General features: G+C 43.0%; 1 protein-coding gene across 2 annotated transcripts in view; it reads left to right on the forward strand.

Annotated features, from left to right (window-relative positions):
* WLS (Wnt ligand secretion mediator) overlaps positions 1-19312 on the forward strand; it is a 116485-nt gene that overhangs the window by 82981 nt on the left and 14192 nt on the right. For both annotated transcript variants that reach the window (XM_044944868.2, XM_025288490.3), the window contains 5 exons: positions 2103-2271; positions 4172-4269; positions 4629-4692; positions 6601-6744; positions 14635-14718. In XM_044944868.2, the coding sequence (XP_044800803.1) occupies positions 2103-2271; positions 4172-4269; positions 4629-4692; positions 6601-6744; positions 14635-14718 (559 nt within the window). The remainder of the gene's footprint in view (positions 1-2102; positions 2272-4171; positions 4270-4628; positions 4693-6600; positions 6745-14634; positions 14719-19312) is intronic.

Genomic DNA, 19312 nt, shown 5'->3' on the forward strand with positions numbered 1-19312 from the left:
CTTCTCTTTCCTAGCTACGTTTGTTTCCCCAGTGATCTCATCTAGTCTTGTGGTCTTAAAAACCTTCTGTACTCTGATGCTCTTCGTGTACATGGTCAACTTCAGCTACTCCCAACTCTGGACCCTAGTATTCCATCCATTAACACCTTCATTTACATAGAAATGTACCACATACAAAGAAAAACACTTGTTTTCCTCCCACTTCAAACTTGCTGCTCTTTGGGACATCTTCATCTTAGAAAATAGCAACTCTGTCCTTTCAGCTGCTTAGGAGCAGTTGATCAGATATGTAGGAGGCATCCTTTACTCCACTTTTATTCACACCCCCTTCCAACATGCCAGGAAATTCTCACCATTTCCATATCTACCACCCTGATCTAACCCTGATTTCTTATTTCTCACCTGGATTATTGAAATAGCCTCTTAACTGCACCTCTTATTTCCATCATTTTATTTCCTGCAGTCTATTCACACAGCAGCCAGGCTTTTTCTTTTAAGTAGAAATTAGATCACTTCACTGCTCTGTTCAAAGCTCTCTGTTGGCTTTTCATTTCCTTTACTCTAGCCTATAAACCCTCGGTGATCCGGCTCTTCACCACCTCTAATTTTATCTCCTGTTCTCTTCACCATGGGCCATCCACCTTGATGGTGCTCAGACATGACCAGCATGCACTCTCTTTAGGGCCTTTGCACTTGCTGTCCTCTTCATCTGAAATGCTTCTTCCCAGATATCTTTGTGGCTCAATGACTCATTTCCTTCAGCCCTAGTATAATTTCTGTCTTATAGGCTTTCCCCCATCTACCTTATTTAAATTGCCTCCCATCACACTCCATTCTCCCACTTGGCTTTTTTTATACTTCTTCATAATACTTATTCTCTATTTATTATCATTCCCTGTCTACCCCTCTGCTCACCCCCTCTGAATACAAGCATCACTAGAGCAGGATCATCGCCTACTTTGTTTACTCATGTGTCCCCAGCATCTAGAATAGTGACTGGCACACAGTAGGAACTCAATAAATATGAATTTGTTGAATGAATGAATGAAATGATGCTGCTCCATTTTTTAACCTTCTTATTGGATCCTCAGTCCTTTCAGGATAAATATCAAATTCTCTAATAAGGTATGCAAGTTTCTTTACCAGCTCAGCCTTTTTATATATATTTCTCTGGTCTCATGGCCTATCATTTCCTGATATGTTCCATAGTCAGATCCCCAAATGCTTCAGACTCTTCTAGGCTTCATCCAGGCTCTTCCCTCTGTTTGGAATGCCCTTCCACCTCCCTAACCTTGATTTACAACTCAGCTTAATTTCTGTCTCTGTCAAAGTAAGAAGTCCTGGTAGCAATCTGTTGTACTCGTCTATCATATTGCTTATTACACTTTATATGGTTCAGCTACTGAATATCCATAAAGGAAAGAACTGGTCCTATCCATTTAGGTATCCATGGCCCTAACAAAATGCCTGATACATGATTTGTGTTTAATAACACATGGGTATGAATGAAAGTATGGATAAATCAGTAACAACATAAATGAAATTTTGATAGGGAAGTGGCAATTAATGGGAGAAAAGCAAAATAAAAATGAAACAAGCAGCTAAAATAATTTGTATTTCATATCATTTGAAGTCACATGTTATTGAAATTAAAATGCTTGTATGATTCATAGTTGCTGAGAATATCATAATAATGAGTGTTCTTAATGATCAGGTTAATGATACCCTGAATAGGTAAGAGAGGATAATTATTGGTATATTCAATGAGGTCTGTTTAAGAAGGCAAGGGAGGGTGAAAACATTTAGGAAGCACTTGATCTGAGGTGGCACCAAGATAAAGTTCAGAGCATTCAGGTTAGGTTCAATTACTGTGTAGAAGGATTAATGTAACAGTCCTTCATTCTGCAGTCGTGCCAATGAAAGAAGACACTTAGCTTCTGCATGTAGATACACATTACAATGAGAGCAAAGAAACGGATCACATGGCTTCAGTGTCAATATGGAGCATTTCATTTCCCAAAACTGAGTTTTGATTTTTAAATAAAAAATGTTTTGCCTTCCAGGTAAATAAAATAGTTTTCCTCATGTTTTCTCACCATCAGAGTCATCTTTGCCCTTGGGATTTCCATGACTTTTATCAACATCCCAGTGGAGTGGTTTTCCATTGGGTTTGACTGGACCTGGATGCTCTTGTTTGGTGATATCCGACAGGGCATCTTCTACGCAATGCTTCTCTCCTTCTGGATCATCTTCTGTGGTGAGCACATGATGGTACGTGCGTTACCACTTATAAGCTAGCTGGCACGTGACTTAATTGCTCTCAAACTCAGGTTCCTCGTCTATAAAATGGGTTTTAAAGGCTAATATTAGTGTAGGGTTTTTGTGAGGTTTAGATGAGATAATGTGAGTAAATATTTAGCATAAAGTAGATGCGCAAACGTCAATGATTATCAACATTTCTTGCCCTTTGACTCCAGCTCTGCTTGTCCCCAGGACCAAGGTAACCACCAGAGAATGTGGGCCAGGCACTTTCCAGCTGGCAGTGAGTTCAGGTGGCCTAATAACCCCTGTTACCCAGAAATGCTGACCTCTCTGGTGTCAGTTTGCACAGACACCAAATAGAGGGATTGATGATACCGTGGATAAAAATAAGAATGGTGCGGCCGTCACGCTGTGGCTAGGATGATATGCCAGCTGGAGCCTGGTCCGTGGGTTAGGCACATGAGCCTCGTAGTAGCACGGACTATTTTAAATTCCATTATATGGCTTCTGAAGCCTTGCAGCCCTTCCAGGAGAGCAGTGAGAGGAAAAAGAGGCTTTGTCTTACAGCTGGGTGGCACTGGGGGTCCTCCAGCAGCGGCACTGACCACAAGCCCTCGTCAGCATGGATGGGAATGGAGGGGACTGTCTGTTCTCCTAACTGAAAGAAACCTCTTACACTTGACATATTTTAATGCTTTCGAGTCTTTATTTTGCCCTCTGGGAACTACCCCACCTTAAAAAAGACTGGTGATAAGTCACATGGCAATTTAAATCTGAAAGGGTTCTTTTGTGGATCACAGAACTTCTACTCCCTAAGGTATGTAAGGGAGCAAAATTTGCTACCACAAATCAAAATATCTCTTTGGTGCATGAATTATTTCTAGCTGAAAACAATCAAGGTTCAAAAGACTGGAAGAGGGCTTCCCTGGTGACTTAGTAGTGAAGAATCAGCTTGCCAGTGCAGCAGACATGGGTTCAATTTCTGATGTGGGATGTTCAGTTTCTGCGTGTGCCTTGGAACAACTGAGCCTGTGTGCCACAACTATTGAGCCTGTGCTCTAGAGCCCGGGAGATACAACTACTGAGCCCACATGCCGCAACTACTGAAGCCCTCGTGCCCTAGAGCCCATGCTCTGCCAAAGAGAAGCCGCCGCAGTAAGAAGCCCACACATCACAACTAGAGAGTGGCCTCTGCTTGCTGCAACTGAGCAAAGGCCCAGCAGAAATAAAAACCCAGTAGAGTAAAAAAAAAAAAAAAAAAAAAAAAAAAAAAAAAAAGGGAAGAAACTCTGACCTTCCCCTTAACTGCCTAAAAGAATTTTGGTAGATGACCCTTTCCCTGAATAGAGCTATCACCAGAGATATCTGCAAGGCATATGGGCTGGGTGGTGGTGGAAAACTCAAGGCAGGGCCTTAAAGATCAGTTTACGCCCTGTCTTATTGTCTCAGCATGGCCCAGCAAACATTTGTTTACCAAACGTTTGCTTTTCTATCTCCATGTGAGTTGCCTTCGTCCCCTTTGAAGTCCCAAACCGCTACTCCCAACATCTTTTTTTCTTAGCTGAAGACCTTATTAAGAGGTGAGGGTCAGTGATCTGGTGATTAGGTCAAAGTATTTATGAAAGCAAAAGAACAAATGGATCAGTTATTTAGATAATTTCTGGAAGATGTTGAGAAAGAATTGATAAGACTCTGTGATGTAAATTTTTAAAAAAATCAAAAACTATGTGCAATTGACAGAAGTGTTTTCCATTTGTTAGCACTGTGCTGCTGCTGTTGTTGTTTTAATCTATATCATGATTTGATGCACAGCAGATAGGCAGCAAGGATTGTTGGATGACTAACTCACCTGTAGAACTGCTTTGCTTTCCCCTATCTTTTTCTCATTTCTCAACTTGGTTTTCCTCAGGACCAGCATGAGCGGAATCATATAGCAGGGTACTGGAAGCAAGTCGGACCAATTGCTGTTGGCTCTTTCTGCCTTTTCATATTTGACATGTGTGAGAGGTAAGCAGGGGGCCTGTGGAACTCTGGACGGAAATGCATGTCACCAGGTTCACTCTCAGCTCTATAGAAAAAGTATCTGAAAAGGCGGAGGAGGTGATTGGGAGCAGGTAGGATGAAAGCGTGGACATGACCACATCCTCAGGTTAGCACTGGGATTAAGAGACAGAGCTCTTTAGAGACACAAAATATTTGAGCTAATCGTATTCTTCAAACTTTGTTTCTCTCTACATCCTCTGCGACTTAGTCTGAATACAGACACCACCCCTCTGGCTGAAAAGCTGAGAGTGTATAGAAAGGAAAGCTCCCCTTTGCCTCTGTATTAATTGTGTCTTGCCTTTCCGTCTCATTTCTCTTTGTAGAGGGGTACAACTCACGAATCCCTTCTACAGTATCTGGACTACAGATGTCGGAACAGAACTGGCTGTATCCTTCCTTGATGGGCTCAGGGTTTTATTTCTTCCCATAGCCGCCTGGTCCCCAAGATCATTTTCTAAGTCTCACTGATGCTCTCCATGTGTACTCAGCCGGGGCTTTGATCTTCAGACCAATGATAACAGCACAATTAAGGCAAATAATGAGGAGAATTAATGCTCGCTTTCAAGCCTGGGTGAGAGCAGGCAAAACAAGGAGGTTGCAGCAAGCCCACACAGCCGAGGGATCGGAGTGGCTAGTCTTGCCGCTGCCTGTCTAAATGCTCTATTATGTACTTGTTTACCACAGACTGAAGCATGACTGGTTTTTCCCTGCAGCCACGGAGGTTCATCTCAGGGCCCCCGTTACTGACGTCGTCTGTGTGCCAGACTTCTTACAGTGACCTTGGTGTGCTGGCATCCCATGCTGCTGCTATTCATTTCCAAGACCAAGTGGAGATAAGGCTAAGGTGATTAGTTCCAGAAGAGTCACCCAGGCTTCTGGTTGGTTGGCATAAACTCTCTGAGTCATCTTCATGAAGCAGAAGCGACAATCTTAGCTTATCCCTTTTAGGATGCTGGATTTAAACATTTTGTCTTCCTCTATAATATGTTAAGTGCTTCAGGAAAAAAAGACTGTCCTAGGGAGAGGAGAGAAAGGCTTGAGTTGTATTCTTTCTTGATGGAGAATATCTTGTCAGATGCTGATAAATAAGCTTTGTCTGGCCATGGTCTTTATATTGGCTTCTTAGTATCGCAAGAACTTTGTGAGTAAACTAGATCAAAAGTATAATTGCTTTAAAGATGAGAGAATTGAGCTCCTCATTTCTGCCATCCCACCACCAAAAAAAGTTAGCTGTACCACCTGAGGACTATTTGTGATCCTTAGTCTGCTTCAACCCCTCATTCTTCCCAGGAGAATTCCATGGACAGAAAAGCTTGGCAGGCTACAATCCATGAGGTCTCAGAGTTGGACACAACTGAGTGACTAACACTTTCACTTTAGTGAAATATAAATGCTGAGTTCATCCTTGTTTAATTTTTTTCTTAAAATATGCTACTTGGCCTGGAGTTATAGCAGAAAAAAGTTGGAGTCTGGTCATTTGCCTCCCAAGTCAGATCACTCCACCCCAAGCCTTGCTAATAGTCAGATTAAGTTTTGAAGATCAACCTCAGAGTATATTGCCCCACCCTCAACTCCCACCTTGGCCATATGTCCTTCGCTCCCCATTCCGTCTGACAAGATTTTTCTTGTGTTGAGAGAAGATTGCCACAGAACTTCATCTTGAAGGTTTCACTTCAATACTTTCAGCCTCATGCTCAGCATCCGTTATAGCGTAGTTGCTGCTACTGCATCCAACCCCCACTCCATGCCCTCCAAATTCCAGGGCACCTCAACCTCCTTATAAAAATCTGGATACTAGGCCAATGGTTCGCAAACATGATTATACTTAGTTTCCTAGCCCTTGGAAAACCTGATTCTGTAGATGTGCAGTGGGACCTGGGCACCTGTATCTTTACTTTCGTGGTGATTTTAATGCAGCTTTCTACTTGATCAATATTTTACAACCAGTATCCAATACTTTAGTGCTTTTCAAACTTACTGTGCATATGACTCTCCCTAGGACCTTGTTAAAGGCAGATTCTGATTTAGTAGGTCTAGGGTGGACCCTAGAGTCTATATATCTAAAACAAGGTTCTGTCTCTCGTGTTATCCAGCTTAGAAAGCTATTTGGAACATTCTTCACTCATTGGTACTTTTATGTCAAGAAACCTCTCTAATGTTGATATTAGAATGCCAGGTTTTAATATTTTATTCTCCTGAAAATTGCCTACATATTTGGAGACATAGAGTGTCACCCTTGAGTGAAGTGCTTGAATCCTTGGCAAGCTGACCATTTCCTTGACTGGACACCATCAGATGGCCTTCATCATAGTGGCTGGGATCTGCCTCTGCCTCTACTTCCTGTTTCTGTGCTTCATGGTCTTTCAGGTTTTTCGGAACATCAGCGGGAAGCAGTCAAGCCTGCCAGCCATGAGCAAAGTCCGGCGGCTACACTATGAGGTGAGCAGGAAACAGGGAAGAGGGCAGAATGGTAAAAGAATGGTATGGCCATAGGACATGACTAAAACTGTTAGAATCAACTACGTCCAAGATGGCAGAATATTTGGCTTCCAGTAGACCTTGAGCCTCATTAATCCCATGGACGAAAGAGCCTGGTGGGCTGCAGTCCATGGGGTCACTAAGAGTTGGGCACGACTGAGCGACTTCACTTTCACTTTTCACTTTCATGCATTGGAGAAGGAAATGGCAACCCACTCCAGTATTCTTGCCTGGAGAATCCCAGGGACAGAGGAGCCTAGTGGGCTGCCGTCTATGGGGTCACACAGAGTCGGACGCAACTGAAGTGACTTAGCAGCAGCAGCAGCAGTATAAGCTAAATGACATACCCACCAGCACCATGACAGTTCTGAGGCTAACCCATAAAAGACCAAAAAGTGGGTGGTGGCCCAATTCCTGGAAATCCTTACACCTTCCCCCAAATAATTGGAATAATCCTCCCACTCTCTAGCTTATGAATTTACCTAGTCCATAAAAACTAACCACACCATATTTCAGCACCTCTCCCCTTCTGACATGGCCCACACTGTGTCTGTGGAGTGTGTTTTTCTCTAAATAAATCCATTTCTTGTCTATCACTTTGTCTCTGAAATCTTTTGAGGCAAAGAAAGAACCTCAAATTCATCAGCAACATATTGGTGAAGCAAGCCAGGAGGATTGGGTAAAACTCAGCCTCTGGCCTCCATGCCACTCAAGAGGCACTACCTTACTTCCTGCCGTTTCTTGCCCACTCTCTCCCTTACTCTCTCTCTTTTGCTTTCTTACTCTGTCGCCTTTTAGACTTAGCCTCTCACCTCCCTTGCACTTGAGAGGTGCTGCCTTACTCTGCTGGAAATGGGGAAAGAGAGATCTGCCAGGCATTTTCAAACCTTGCCACTTGGTCTTCCACTTCTTACTGTTATATATGCACAGGGCACATCAGGGAAAGTCTCCAGCCATCCTCACAGGATGGGAATCGAGCCATACGATGTTTGCTATTTGGGTTTACCTTATCTACCATATAAGTAACTGTTAACAAGTGCAGTTGTGTAAAAATATGAACACAGCCTAAGAGTTTGTACCATGGGCTGCAGTTCCGTTGGGAGCTCCCTCAAATAGTAGGTCATTTGTGCCTTTTACCCCTGGGTGTTGGAAGGGCGGGGGTTGGTCCTGTTCCACTTGGTGGTAGCCCTCACCCTCCTGGTGTTGGCCGGCCTCCTCTAGGGTCCGCCTGACCCCACCCTGCCCTTGTAGGGCAAGGCAGAGGACTTGAGATTGGTTGTTGCACACATGGCTATGCCTCTGGGGTGGCATGATGCAGCAATGACCTGCATTTGCTGTGCTTGGGTCCTGTGATTGGGAATGTCCTTCCAGTGTCCTGGGGTCCTCTCTCCCCCTACCTACAGTCAAAATGTCTCCACCTCTGCTGCCATGTCTGTGCCTGCACCCAGCCCACTGTCTGCTGACCAGAGCATGTGTGGGAAGGCACAGGAGGAGGATGGCACTGAAGCCCCAGGGATGCTGGCCTCAAAAAGGAAGGGGAAAGAGGTTTATCTTTTTCTTTTTCACACACCATCTCCCTTAATGGCCACTGCCTGTTTTCCAAAACTTAACCACCCTTAAGAGAAAAAGGCTAGGACTTAAATAGGTCTTAGAATAATGAAGGGGCTTCCCTGGTGGTGCAGTACTAAAGAACCTGTCTGCCAATACAGCAGACGCAGGTTCGACCCCTGGGTTGGGAAGATCCCCTGGAGGAGGAAATGGCAACTCACTCCAGTATTCTTGCCTGGGAAATCCCATGGACAGAGGAGCCTGGCGGGCTACAGTCCACGGGGTCACAAAGAGTCAGACACAACTTAGCGACTGAGCTCATAGGCAGAACCATGAGGATGTCCTTCCAAAAGCAGCATCACCTGGAACACAGGGATTAATCTATAGAATCTATAGAGAAGCCTTCAGGAAGGTCACTCAAGCTGGGTACCATGGATGTCAGGATAGGACATGGGCCCCACTACTGCCATAGCAGGGAGTAGCTAACTTGTCGTGGATAAAGTGGACAGGATAGGTGGTCAGGAGCACTTGGAACCAGTCCACTCTCAGAGAGCCCTCATGGGATCTTGTAGTGAAAGTGTTCCTCTCTGGTATAGGAGCATTCTCTCCCTGAAGAAATGATGGGGAACACCTCCTCCATCCCCAAGAACTCACCCCTGCAGTGCATTTTGAGTCACTGGGACCTGTTTTCTCTAGATTCTTTTTCTAAGAAGTGATTTTATTTATTTATTTTTGACTGTCCTGGGCCTTTGTTGCCATGTGGGCTTTTCTCTAGTTGCAGTGAGCAGGAGCTATTCTCTAGTTGTGGTACTAGGGCTTCTCATTGCAGCGGGTTCTCTTGTTGTTGGAACACGGGGCTCTATGGCATGCAGGCTTCACTGGTTGTGGCATATGGGCTCAGCAGCTGTAGTTCCTGGACTCTAGAGACAGGCTTTAGTAGTTGTGGTGCTCGGGCTTAGTTGCTCAGCGGCATGTGCGATCTTCTCAGACCAGGGATCGAACCTGCATCTCCTGGATTAGCAGGTAGATTCTCTACCACTGAGCCACCAGGGAAGCCCTCTAGATTCTTTAAAACAAAAGAGCTCATTTGTTTTTGTAATGAAGCCTGGCCCCATTATAAACTTCAGGATGATGAGGCCTGGCCAGAAAATGGGAGCTTTAGCCATAGTACCACCCTACAGTTAGACATCTTTTTGCAAAAGTCAGGGAAAATGAATAGAAATTCCTTATACAGGCTTTTATGGCCCTAAGAGAAAACCCAGAGCTATTCAATTTCCATGTTAGGGAACCTTGCCGACAGGGACCTATTCGGACTACACAAAAGCCCACTGCACCCGTGGTAGAACAGGAGCCCCAGAGAGAAGACCCAAGTCCCAACACTCTTCCACCAACTTCAGCCTCTCCCCTGCCTGTTAAGCGTCTTTGCCCTTCCACCACACACAATGCAAAGCGTCTTTGCATTTCCACACACAAATGCAGCCAAAGCCTCCTTGCCCCCTTCAGAAAATAGTAGGTATGCCTCAGGGAATTACCCAGAGTCCACACACCTTATTCCTTGTCTGACCTTAACCAGTGCCTCACCTGCTTAGGCAGACTCTCAGAGGACTCTAGCTGGTTTACTGAAGAATTCCAGGTACTGACTCTTTCCTTTAAATTTTATCCTTTCCCACTGCTGCATCAGTGAGGAAAAGGCCCGTATTGGGGCACAGGCTCAAAAATATGCTGATAAATTACACATTGCCCAACCACATCGATGCCCTGTTGGCCTGACAGCCGTGCCTCTAATGGATCCCATTTGGGACTATCAGCCAGGCCAGGCTGGTTATGCTGGTAGGGATCCTTTGCCTCATTAAAGGGATGAAATGATGCATAATTAAACCTGTTAACTATGATAAGGTTAAATAGATCACCCAAGTCCAAGATGAAAATCCAGCCCTATTTCAGACTTGATTATTTGCAACCTACTTCATTAGTCAGTCAGCCCCTGACATCTGTCAGAAGCTTCAGAAACTTAAGGGGCCCCAGACCCCTCTCAATCTTCTTATAGACCCAGCCTTCAGTGTTTTTAACAATAAGGAGCACGCTGAGGAGGAAAAGAAGAAATGCATGACTTAAGGAAGGACAACAAGCCAGGCTTTTGGCAGCTGTCATGACAAGACCTAATCCACCTCCTGGTTACTCCAGAAGTACTCCCAGAAGACTCCCACCAGAAAGGGAGCATGTTTTAGCTCTGGGAACCCTAAACACTAGATCAAGGAATGCCGTGGAAACATGTCCCAGCCTCCACCCTAGCTGCCGTGCCCAGTTTATAAGATGGGTCACTGGAGGAGGGGATTGCCCCCAGCTCTGAAGGAAGTGAGGAAATTCCCCCATGCTAGTCATGGCAGTGGTTGATTGACAGGACCTGGGACCTCCCAAGCGTTCGGAGAAGACAGTCATCATCACATGGGAGGTGCTACAGGTGACCATTGTAGCAGGTGAGCTTGTCCAATTTCTAGCGGACATGGGAAACACTAACTCTGTGCAGACTTCTCACACTGGGTCCCTTGCCCCTGAAACCTGCTCTGTTGCAGAAGGAAAGCTAAAACTAAAATATTTTATCACCCTTTTAACTTGCACTTGACTCAAAACTTTCAAGTTTCTTGTCATGCCTGAATACCCCTAACCCATTATTGGGAAGTGATTTTCTCTTAGCTTTAGGGGTAATTCTTTCTCTGAAGACCAAAGTGAAGGAGTGTTTTTGACTGGACTGTGTATTATATAAGACATGGATGATCCAATCCAAAATATTCCCTCAGAATCTGATTTCCATAGGAAATTCCAGGGAAGGCAAAATTTGTCACTCCTATAAAACTCACCTCAAAGGAAACTAATCACTTCCCTTCCGGGCACCAGTACCCCATAAAATCAGAGGTTCGATGAGGCCTCCAACCCCTAATCTAAAAATTCATTAAATACAGACTTTTGGTGCTATGCCAATCTCCCTGTAATACATCAAATCCTACCTGGTGGTCTTCAGGAACCCTTATCTCTGCCATCTTTTTTAAATGCAAATTTTTTTAAAAGGGGGTAAGGTAATTTAGAACTGACTAGTCAAGGATAAATGGAAATACTAAGTATCTTCTCTGTAAAGACCAGAAAGAAAGGGTTTAGCTATCTAGATAAGTGACCTTGATTTGTTCCAGCTGCCAGAAGCCCCGTTTGAATCCAACCCCTTGTAACTGATGGATTTTACATTTTTGTAACCGACTCAGGGCTGAAATTTTGAAATAGGAACTATGAGGTCTCTGTGTTTGCGTGTTTGTATGTATCTGTGTTGTAGATGTATGGTATTGCCAAAAGGAAATTAAGTGCTTATAGTAATACAAACACTCAGAAAACTGGCCAGAACAGAGTTCAGGTTCATGTCATCTGTAAGATTTTCTGTACTAAACAGATATCTGGGATTGGAGGTGCCTAAACTTATTGATTTGATTGATATAGACATGTGTTTAGTGTCATCAACATTAAATATAATACCTTTATTGTACCTAGATTTATTAGAGGTCAAAAAAGATCTCATTTTGTCTTTCACAAATTTGTCAACAAGAAAATTAACTCGATGTGAAAAAAAGCTTTTAAGGAAAGTGGGTTGTGTGTTTTCAGTAAAAAAGTTATGAGCAGTGGGATTGCATTTTATTAAAGGAAAAGAAAGTAAGTCTGTCTTCCAGTTGTTTCTAGATGGAAAAAAATAAAGTGATGGATAGGGACAGTGATGGAGGGTTTATGGAAACTGGACCCTGAGAAAAGGGAAATTGCGTGGCCAGAATTGACTAAGTTTGGAATACATGTAATTGAGTAAATTAATTTAAAAAGTAAGTTCGTGCAGAACCTGAATTTGGGCTTTCTCTTTGTTAAAAGGACAAGTTTTCTTAAAATGTTGAATTGCCTATGGTAACAGATTTAAAATTTCTTTGCCTTTAAAATCTTTTATTGTCATTTTGGTTAAGGTACAAATGTGGTCTCACAGTGACTTAGATCTTATTTGATCAAGTGTTTTAAAACTTTTTGACAAGCTTCCCAAATATTGAATTTTAATTAAAGTTCTTTTGATTTCCAGCTAACTTTGGGATACTTTAGTGGGTCCCTGAGGTATCTCAAAGAGAGATATTTGACTAGGATTATTTGATATGTTAACTTAAATATAATCATTTGTAATTCTGGTTACTGTAACCAAGTTTCATTATTGATTAAACTGTAATCAGATGTTTAACCTTGTGGTTTTAAGTCTTTTATCATTTATAGATACTTTTGTACTCTGTTGCTGTTACAAAAAGTGCTTCATCATCAAGGAGATTCATATAAAGTCTATGGAAGCTGTTACAACAGTTCCACATCAAGATGATGGCTACATGAGGATTCCAGCCCAACCAATTTAAAACAAGACTCTCTCCTGCCCCTGCAACCCCTAGATCAGGCACTCAGAGATTTTTACTCCCTGACAGGCAGGGTCGACACCCCTACTCAGCCTTGAAGCAGTTACAGAAGGCAGTTGCCCCTCTGCTTCCCATAAGAATATGAGTGTAAAACTACTGAGAGGGGAATGAAACAGAAGGGAAAGGGGCAGGGCACAGCCTTTTAAAAGAATGATATGGCCATAGAACATGACAAGAACTTAGAAGTAACAGTGTCCAAGACCGGTATGAGCCTCATTATGTGCTCATTGTAATACGTTAGCACATTAAGTAATACAGCCACTAGAACCAGGGCAGTTCTGAGGCTAACCATAAAAGACAAAAAAGTGGGCGGTGGCCCAATTCCTGGAAATCTCCACCCTTTCCCCAAAATAATTGGAATAATCCTCCCACTCATCAGCTTATGAAATTACTCAACCCATAAAAGCTAACCATGCCCTATTTGGGGACTCTCAAGCCTATGAAATGGAGCACACTCTGTGGATTGTGTTTCTCCCAAGTTTTTCTCACTTACTGAGATAGCCCACACTCGGTCTGAAGAGTATTCCTCTCTAAATAAGTTCACTTCTTATCTATCACTTGTCTGAATTCTTTTGCGACGAAGCAAGAACTTCAGATTCACCAGGAACAGCACATCTCTGGACTCACACTGAGGAACTGGTGCTCACTGGCCCCTGCTTGATAAGAACACACACGCACACACCCGCCCCACTATGCCTGGACATGTGGGGGATATGGAAGCCTCTATTTCAAATACACAGAGATTCGCATGTGTTATAGGCTGTCTGGGCAAAATAAAAGGCTAAATCCTGCTCTAAGAGGCATCTGGCTTTCTGGCTTATCTAGGTCTTAGAGTTTTCTGTGGTATAAATGTCTTTCTATCCTCAATAAAGAGTAAACTTGTTCAGCAGGTTCTTCAGCTTTGGAATGGAATGTGGGTGCGAACTAGATAGGAGACCTGACTATAGCAGAATTGGGATTTGGCTTGGAGTGAGGCTTTATTTAAAATTCTCCTGCTGAGAATCAGCCTTTAGAGTAGGATTCAGCCCAGGTGATCTGATTTCAGTTAGCCAACTTTTCCCTAAAATATTCAGCAGGTGCTCACATAGAGTTCAGTGATCTTTGTTTACAGATCATGCCCCTATTCAAGAGACACGCTAGACAGACTGACATCTCTGATGCAGGCAACACATTCTTAATTTTTCAAGGATCCCTTGGGCTCATGCCACTTCCTTGGAGGCATGGGCCTCATTCCTTTGTGAAAAGAGAAACAGAAACTGCAGAACTACAGGGTTTTCATAGACAGCAAAAATAAGAGCCCCTGAATAAGAGGCCTCTCTCCCGGAAACACAGGTTCCCTCAGTACTCCTCTCAGGAAAGCGGGGGTATTTTCAGAAGCTTTGCCCATGTCTCGAACTGGAATGACACATGAGAAAATGCAACCAAATCCACTTCATGTTGATTAATATGCACATTTCTTTTTGTTCACTGGAGCAGAATTTTATTACAACCGCAGAAAACTTGGATTTGGTAACTTTGAACCCTTGCAGAGAAGCATAACCAGCTTAGCAGGGAAATTAGCAGCCTCATGACGTGCTGTGAATGTAATTTCCCAGGCTCTGGTATCACTGTTTCATGAGAGATAAGAAGCTAGGAGATATTTGGCCCAATAAATTTTTCAGCCACATTCACCTCTGCAGGAGAAATGTTACTATGTGAAATTATTTTACTGTCACTCTTAGGGATTGGTTTTACAGATTTCTTTAAAATTAGCTTTTGATAGGTTTATATTTTGAGAAAAGGATTGGTGGTAGAGTGTTAAAACTGCTCTTTCTTTCTTTCCTAATAGGGGCTAATTTTCAGGTTCAAGTTCCTCATGCTTATCACCTTGGCCTGTGCTGCCATGACTGTCATCTTCTTCATTGTTAGTCAGGTAAGTGGACCCAAAGAGGTCAGAATGAGAATGTCCTGAAAAGGTGCCTCTACTTTACAGCAAATTCTGTAGAGCTACTGTGAAAGGAGTGAAGAAGTTGTTATGCTGGGCAGCTCATCAAGCTATTTGTTTTAGGCTGCTCTGATCTGGGACTTGTTATCACTTTTCCAGAGGTAGACTGAATTTTCCTTTCAGTGCAGTCTCATAGGAGGAAAAAGTTATTAAATAAAAGCCTGCTGCTAGATTGAAGGGCACTTGTTTCATTCACTTTAGAGAATAACTTATCAAGCTCCGTAGCAGAATAACAAGGAGCAAGTATTAATTTGATTTGATCCTTATCTAGCATTAACATAGATCCTTTTACAGTCCATCAGCCATTCTTTATAATAATTATATTGCCGTTTACAACATGAAATATATTTCAAAAGTCCCCTTTATAGAGCTTTATCCTTTTGCTGCTGCTGCTGAGTCGCTTCAGTCATGTCCCACTCTGTGCGATCCCATAGACGGCAGCCCACCAGGCTCCCCCATCCCTGGGATTCTCCAGGCAAGAACACTGGAGTGGGTTGCCATTTCCTTCTCCAGTGCATGAAAGTGAAGAGTGAAAGTGAAGTCGCTCAGTCGTGTCTGACTCTGTGCGACCCCATGGGCTGTAGCCCACCAGGCTCCTCCGTCCATGGGATTTTCCAGGCAAGAGTACTGGAGTGGGGTGCCATTGCCTTCTCCGATCCTTTTGCTAGTTATTTCCAAAACTCAAAACTTTGCTATACTTGAAAATCTCAGTCATGATAATGATTTTTAAATATCGGTAACTTGTTTTGGAAAGTGGAAAGTACTGTTGAAATCATGTGCTGTGCTTAGTCGCTCAGTTGGTCCGGCTCTTTGCAACCCCATGGACTGTAGCCCACCAGGCTCCTCTGTCCATGGGGATTCTCCAGGCAAGAATATTGGAGTGGATTGCCAAGCCCTCTTCCAGGGGATCTTCCCAACCCAGGTATTGAACCCAGGTCTCCCGAATTCAGGCAAATTCTTTACCATCTGAGCCACCAGGGAAGCTTAGGTATCTATCATTCTTTTGAGCTTCACACAAGTCTTTTGGGTAGGTAGGATATCCCAGTTTGCTAGAATATGAAATTTAATGGCCTTAGAGACATTTCCCATTTATGCTATCTTCCACTGGGTGAGCTGTGAATGGATTACTTAACAATTCCAAGGATTAATTTTCTTATCCATAAAATGGATGTAACAGTACCACCTGAAATAGGTGGCTGTAGGGATCATATGAAGTAATGCTTATAAAGGGATCTGTGGACTGCCTGGCACACTGTGAGCATGAATAGCAACAAGGGTGAATGTTGTGTCAAAGGATGTCCAGTAAGTTAGGGACCAGAATCCGATCTTTCTGATTTTCTTTGCCAATTGCTCTGTCATCCCTATATTTGGCTAAAATTAAGAATGTTAGTAATGCAGGTATAGCCTTACGACAAGACTTGCCCCATTCAGCTAGCAAGCTTCCTTTTAGGAGAGGGGCTCCTAAGCTTTTTGTGTGTTCTGGACCCCTTAGGCAAACTTGGGTGAAGGCCATGGCCTTCTAAACATCCAAAAGCCTCTTCTTTGAGTGTTTTTAAGTAAACAGAATACTTGGATTTAAAAGGGAATCATACAGATAGATGGTATATATTTGCAATTATACTTTTACAGATATTTCAGATCTGTAGTATAATTGATATGAAAATATGATTTCTATTGGAGACAAAATTGCAGGTGGTGCTAATACTATGGGAATTTATTTTTTACATTCACAATGGAAAGAAATGGTAGCCTTTCAGTTAGAGACTGGTGAGAATAAAGATATAATTTTTTCTCACTCTAGTTCATGGACCCCTTGAATTCTATCCAGGGATACTCAAGGGTGCCTCTAAGCCCTAGAGCCCTGTTGGCTATGTCTCAGCAGAGCTAGTGCTGCTGCTGAAGGCTGAAGTGAGTAGAAAAAAATAAATACGCATACATATCTTAGGAAGTTCTGTTCACCACCTTTGCTTTGACCTATAACAGTGCTGTGTTTGTATCAGACTGTTTATAAAACTTTGGAAACTTCACTTTCCACTCCAAATGCGGTAAAAATATTTCAAATTCTGAATAAGTTTTTTATTCAACCAGCTGAGGCTCCAACAAGGGTGTCTGAGGCCAGGTTTATCCCTTGGTTGATTCCCTCATGTGACCAAAAAGCTTTCTAGTCCTCCAGTCCCTCAGTAACGCACTGTGACACATAATACAGCTAGTTCTGCAAGGCTGAGAGAGCAGGACGCACTCTTGGAGAAACAGAACCTTGAGGAAGGTAGCTGAGGATTAAAAGGTATTACCAAGATACGTTCTCAGGGAGACAAAAAGAAAGGGCACTTTTCCTCCCAGAACGTATTTCTACCACTTTATTTTCTTATTTATTTATTTTTGGCTGTGTTGTGTGGCATGCAGGATCTTAGTTTCCCAGCCAGGGATTGAACCCATGCTCCCTGTAGTGGAAGCGCAGTCTTAACCACTGGACTGCCAGGAAAGTCTGTCTGCAACTTTAGAAAGCTGAAGTCATCCCCCACAGCCCTACCCCACCCCACTTGCTTTCTGCAGAGTCCCTCCCACCTGAAGTCAAGAGGGACTTTGTGCTGGTCTTTAAGGTGGCTACGTGTTGCCCAAATTTATCTTGTACATATTTAATTAGTGCACCTTTTTGAAGCAAAGGAGGCCAGTCTTCCAAGTTGCAGACTTTGTGTCTTTTAGAAAAAGATTGATATTCTACTGCCCTGGTATTTTCTAGCAGGGCTCCAGCCTGTGGCTGGCTTTTTCTATCTGCTGCAACAGTCCACAGTCAGCCTGGAGTGGATTTCAACTCGAAGAGGGTAGCAATGAGGTCTTTTGGATTCCATTAGCTCCTTACAGTCCTCCTGCTGGGTTGGTTTTTTTTTTTTTAAGGTTTATTTTTAGATATCTAAGACGTTTTCAGGCATAACTCTCAGTGTCCCAGGTACTGTATTAATACAGTCATCAGAGGATTTATTTTTTAATGTCATTTTGGAATGTCTCAGCAATGAGCTCACCTGAAAGGAAACCTATTGGGTAACTTTTTGAAATAGATCCCAGCCTTAGGTAAAAGGAATGTATTAAAAACTCCCATTATACTCTCAGACTTGCTGGGAGAGCTTGCATTTAAGCCCCATGAAATATAATGCGAGGGGATCTCGCCAGGATATTGAAGCTCTGAGGCCAGGAATGAAAGGCTGATGGAAGCTGTGGAATGCGGTGACCTTGAGGCTTTGTAGCTGGGTACTGAGGTGCAGTCTTTTAATGCCTGCCATTTTAATGGCCTCAGTCATAGCAACCGGGCGATGGCACATCACAGTCTGGTATTTTAGCCCCTTCACTCTGGAAAAGAAAGAGGCGTTCCATTTAGAGGTGGCAGGCAGTAGGGAACAGAAGTGCAGTGCAGGAGAGAAGGTCACTGACCTTCATGAAGGGGACTCCAGGTACCTGACATTCAGGTCAAGTCATATGCAGCAAACTCCCAGAGAGCCAGTCTGCAGGTTTGTTTTTTGGCGGGGGGTGGTGGGAGGGGGGGGGTTGGGCATGTCATCACTTCATTCTGTTACTTATAGAGGAAATGTTTCCAGTAAGAGAGCCTGTGTCTGGGATCTGGAAATCTTGTTGTGAAGTGGAATGCTGGTTGTCAAGACTACTGGGTGTAAAGGGATTTGACCTTCACTTGGCTACAGGGGTATAATTGGGTGGTTTCACACAAAAGTAAATTGTTCAAATGTGAAATCAGGAAAAACGGGGACTTTTAGAAATAAGACTTTAGGTAGAGGGGAGATTATTTTCCTTTTTCTTTTTGTGGTTGGGGCTACCTGATTCTTCTCTCGAAAGTTTAAAGAGCGTGACTGTCACCTCTTTGCCTTAGCATTCATAAGATTTGGACTCACAAGGCCTGCTCTGTTGAGGCTGCTCATTGTGGTATGTATTAGTGGGAATGTACTCAGAGCTCAGGATGTCTCAAGCATGAATAATTGAGAGAGGAGAGAGGAAAGCACAATGGGGTCTCCTAACAGTAGAGTGACGTTATGTATACAGTCCAGTTATGCAAATTCAACTCTTTGCCCTCAGCAGGAAATAACGCATTTAGAGATTACAAATTAAAGAGTATGGGTAATTCTGCAACTCCATTCTAAACAAGTGCACATGTCCTGAAGCAGGCATGGGCAAGGGGCATGGATCCACCGTTTCTTCAGCCAGTCTTGGCTCCAGCGTGTCCCTCATAAGCATTTCATTTCAGTGGTTTTACTGTAAAATTGTATTTTGCATGTATATGCAGTTATATACCAAACATTACTACATCTGAGATATACAGTGCATATATATTTTATACAGATTTAAATATACAAACTATATATATAGTATATATATAATGCACATATACTCTCTATATATATACACTGTATAAATATATGCATAATGCCCAATTAAGTGAATTTCAAAGGAAATTTGACCTGACATAATAGTCAGGTCTCTTAGTCTCTCTAAGTGAGAGACTCATCCTATTTAAGAT

This window comes from Bubalus bubalis, chromosome 6, assembly GCF_019923935.1.
Source record: "Bubalus bubalis isolate 160015118507 breed Murrah chromosome 6, NDDB_SH_1, whole genome shotgun sequence".
Classification (NCBI taxonomy): domain Eukaryota; kingdom Metazoa; phylum Chordata; class Mammalia; order Artiodactyla; family Bovidae; genus Bubalus; species Bubalus bubalis.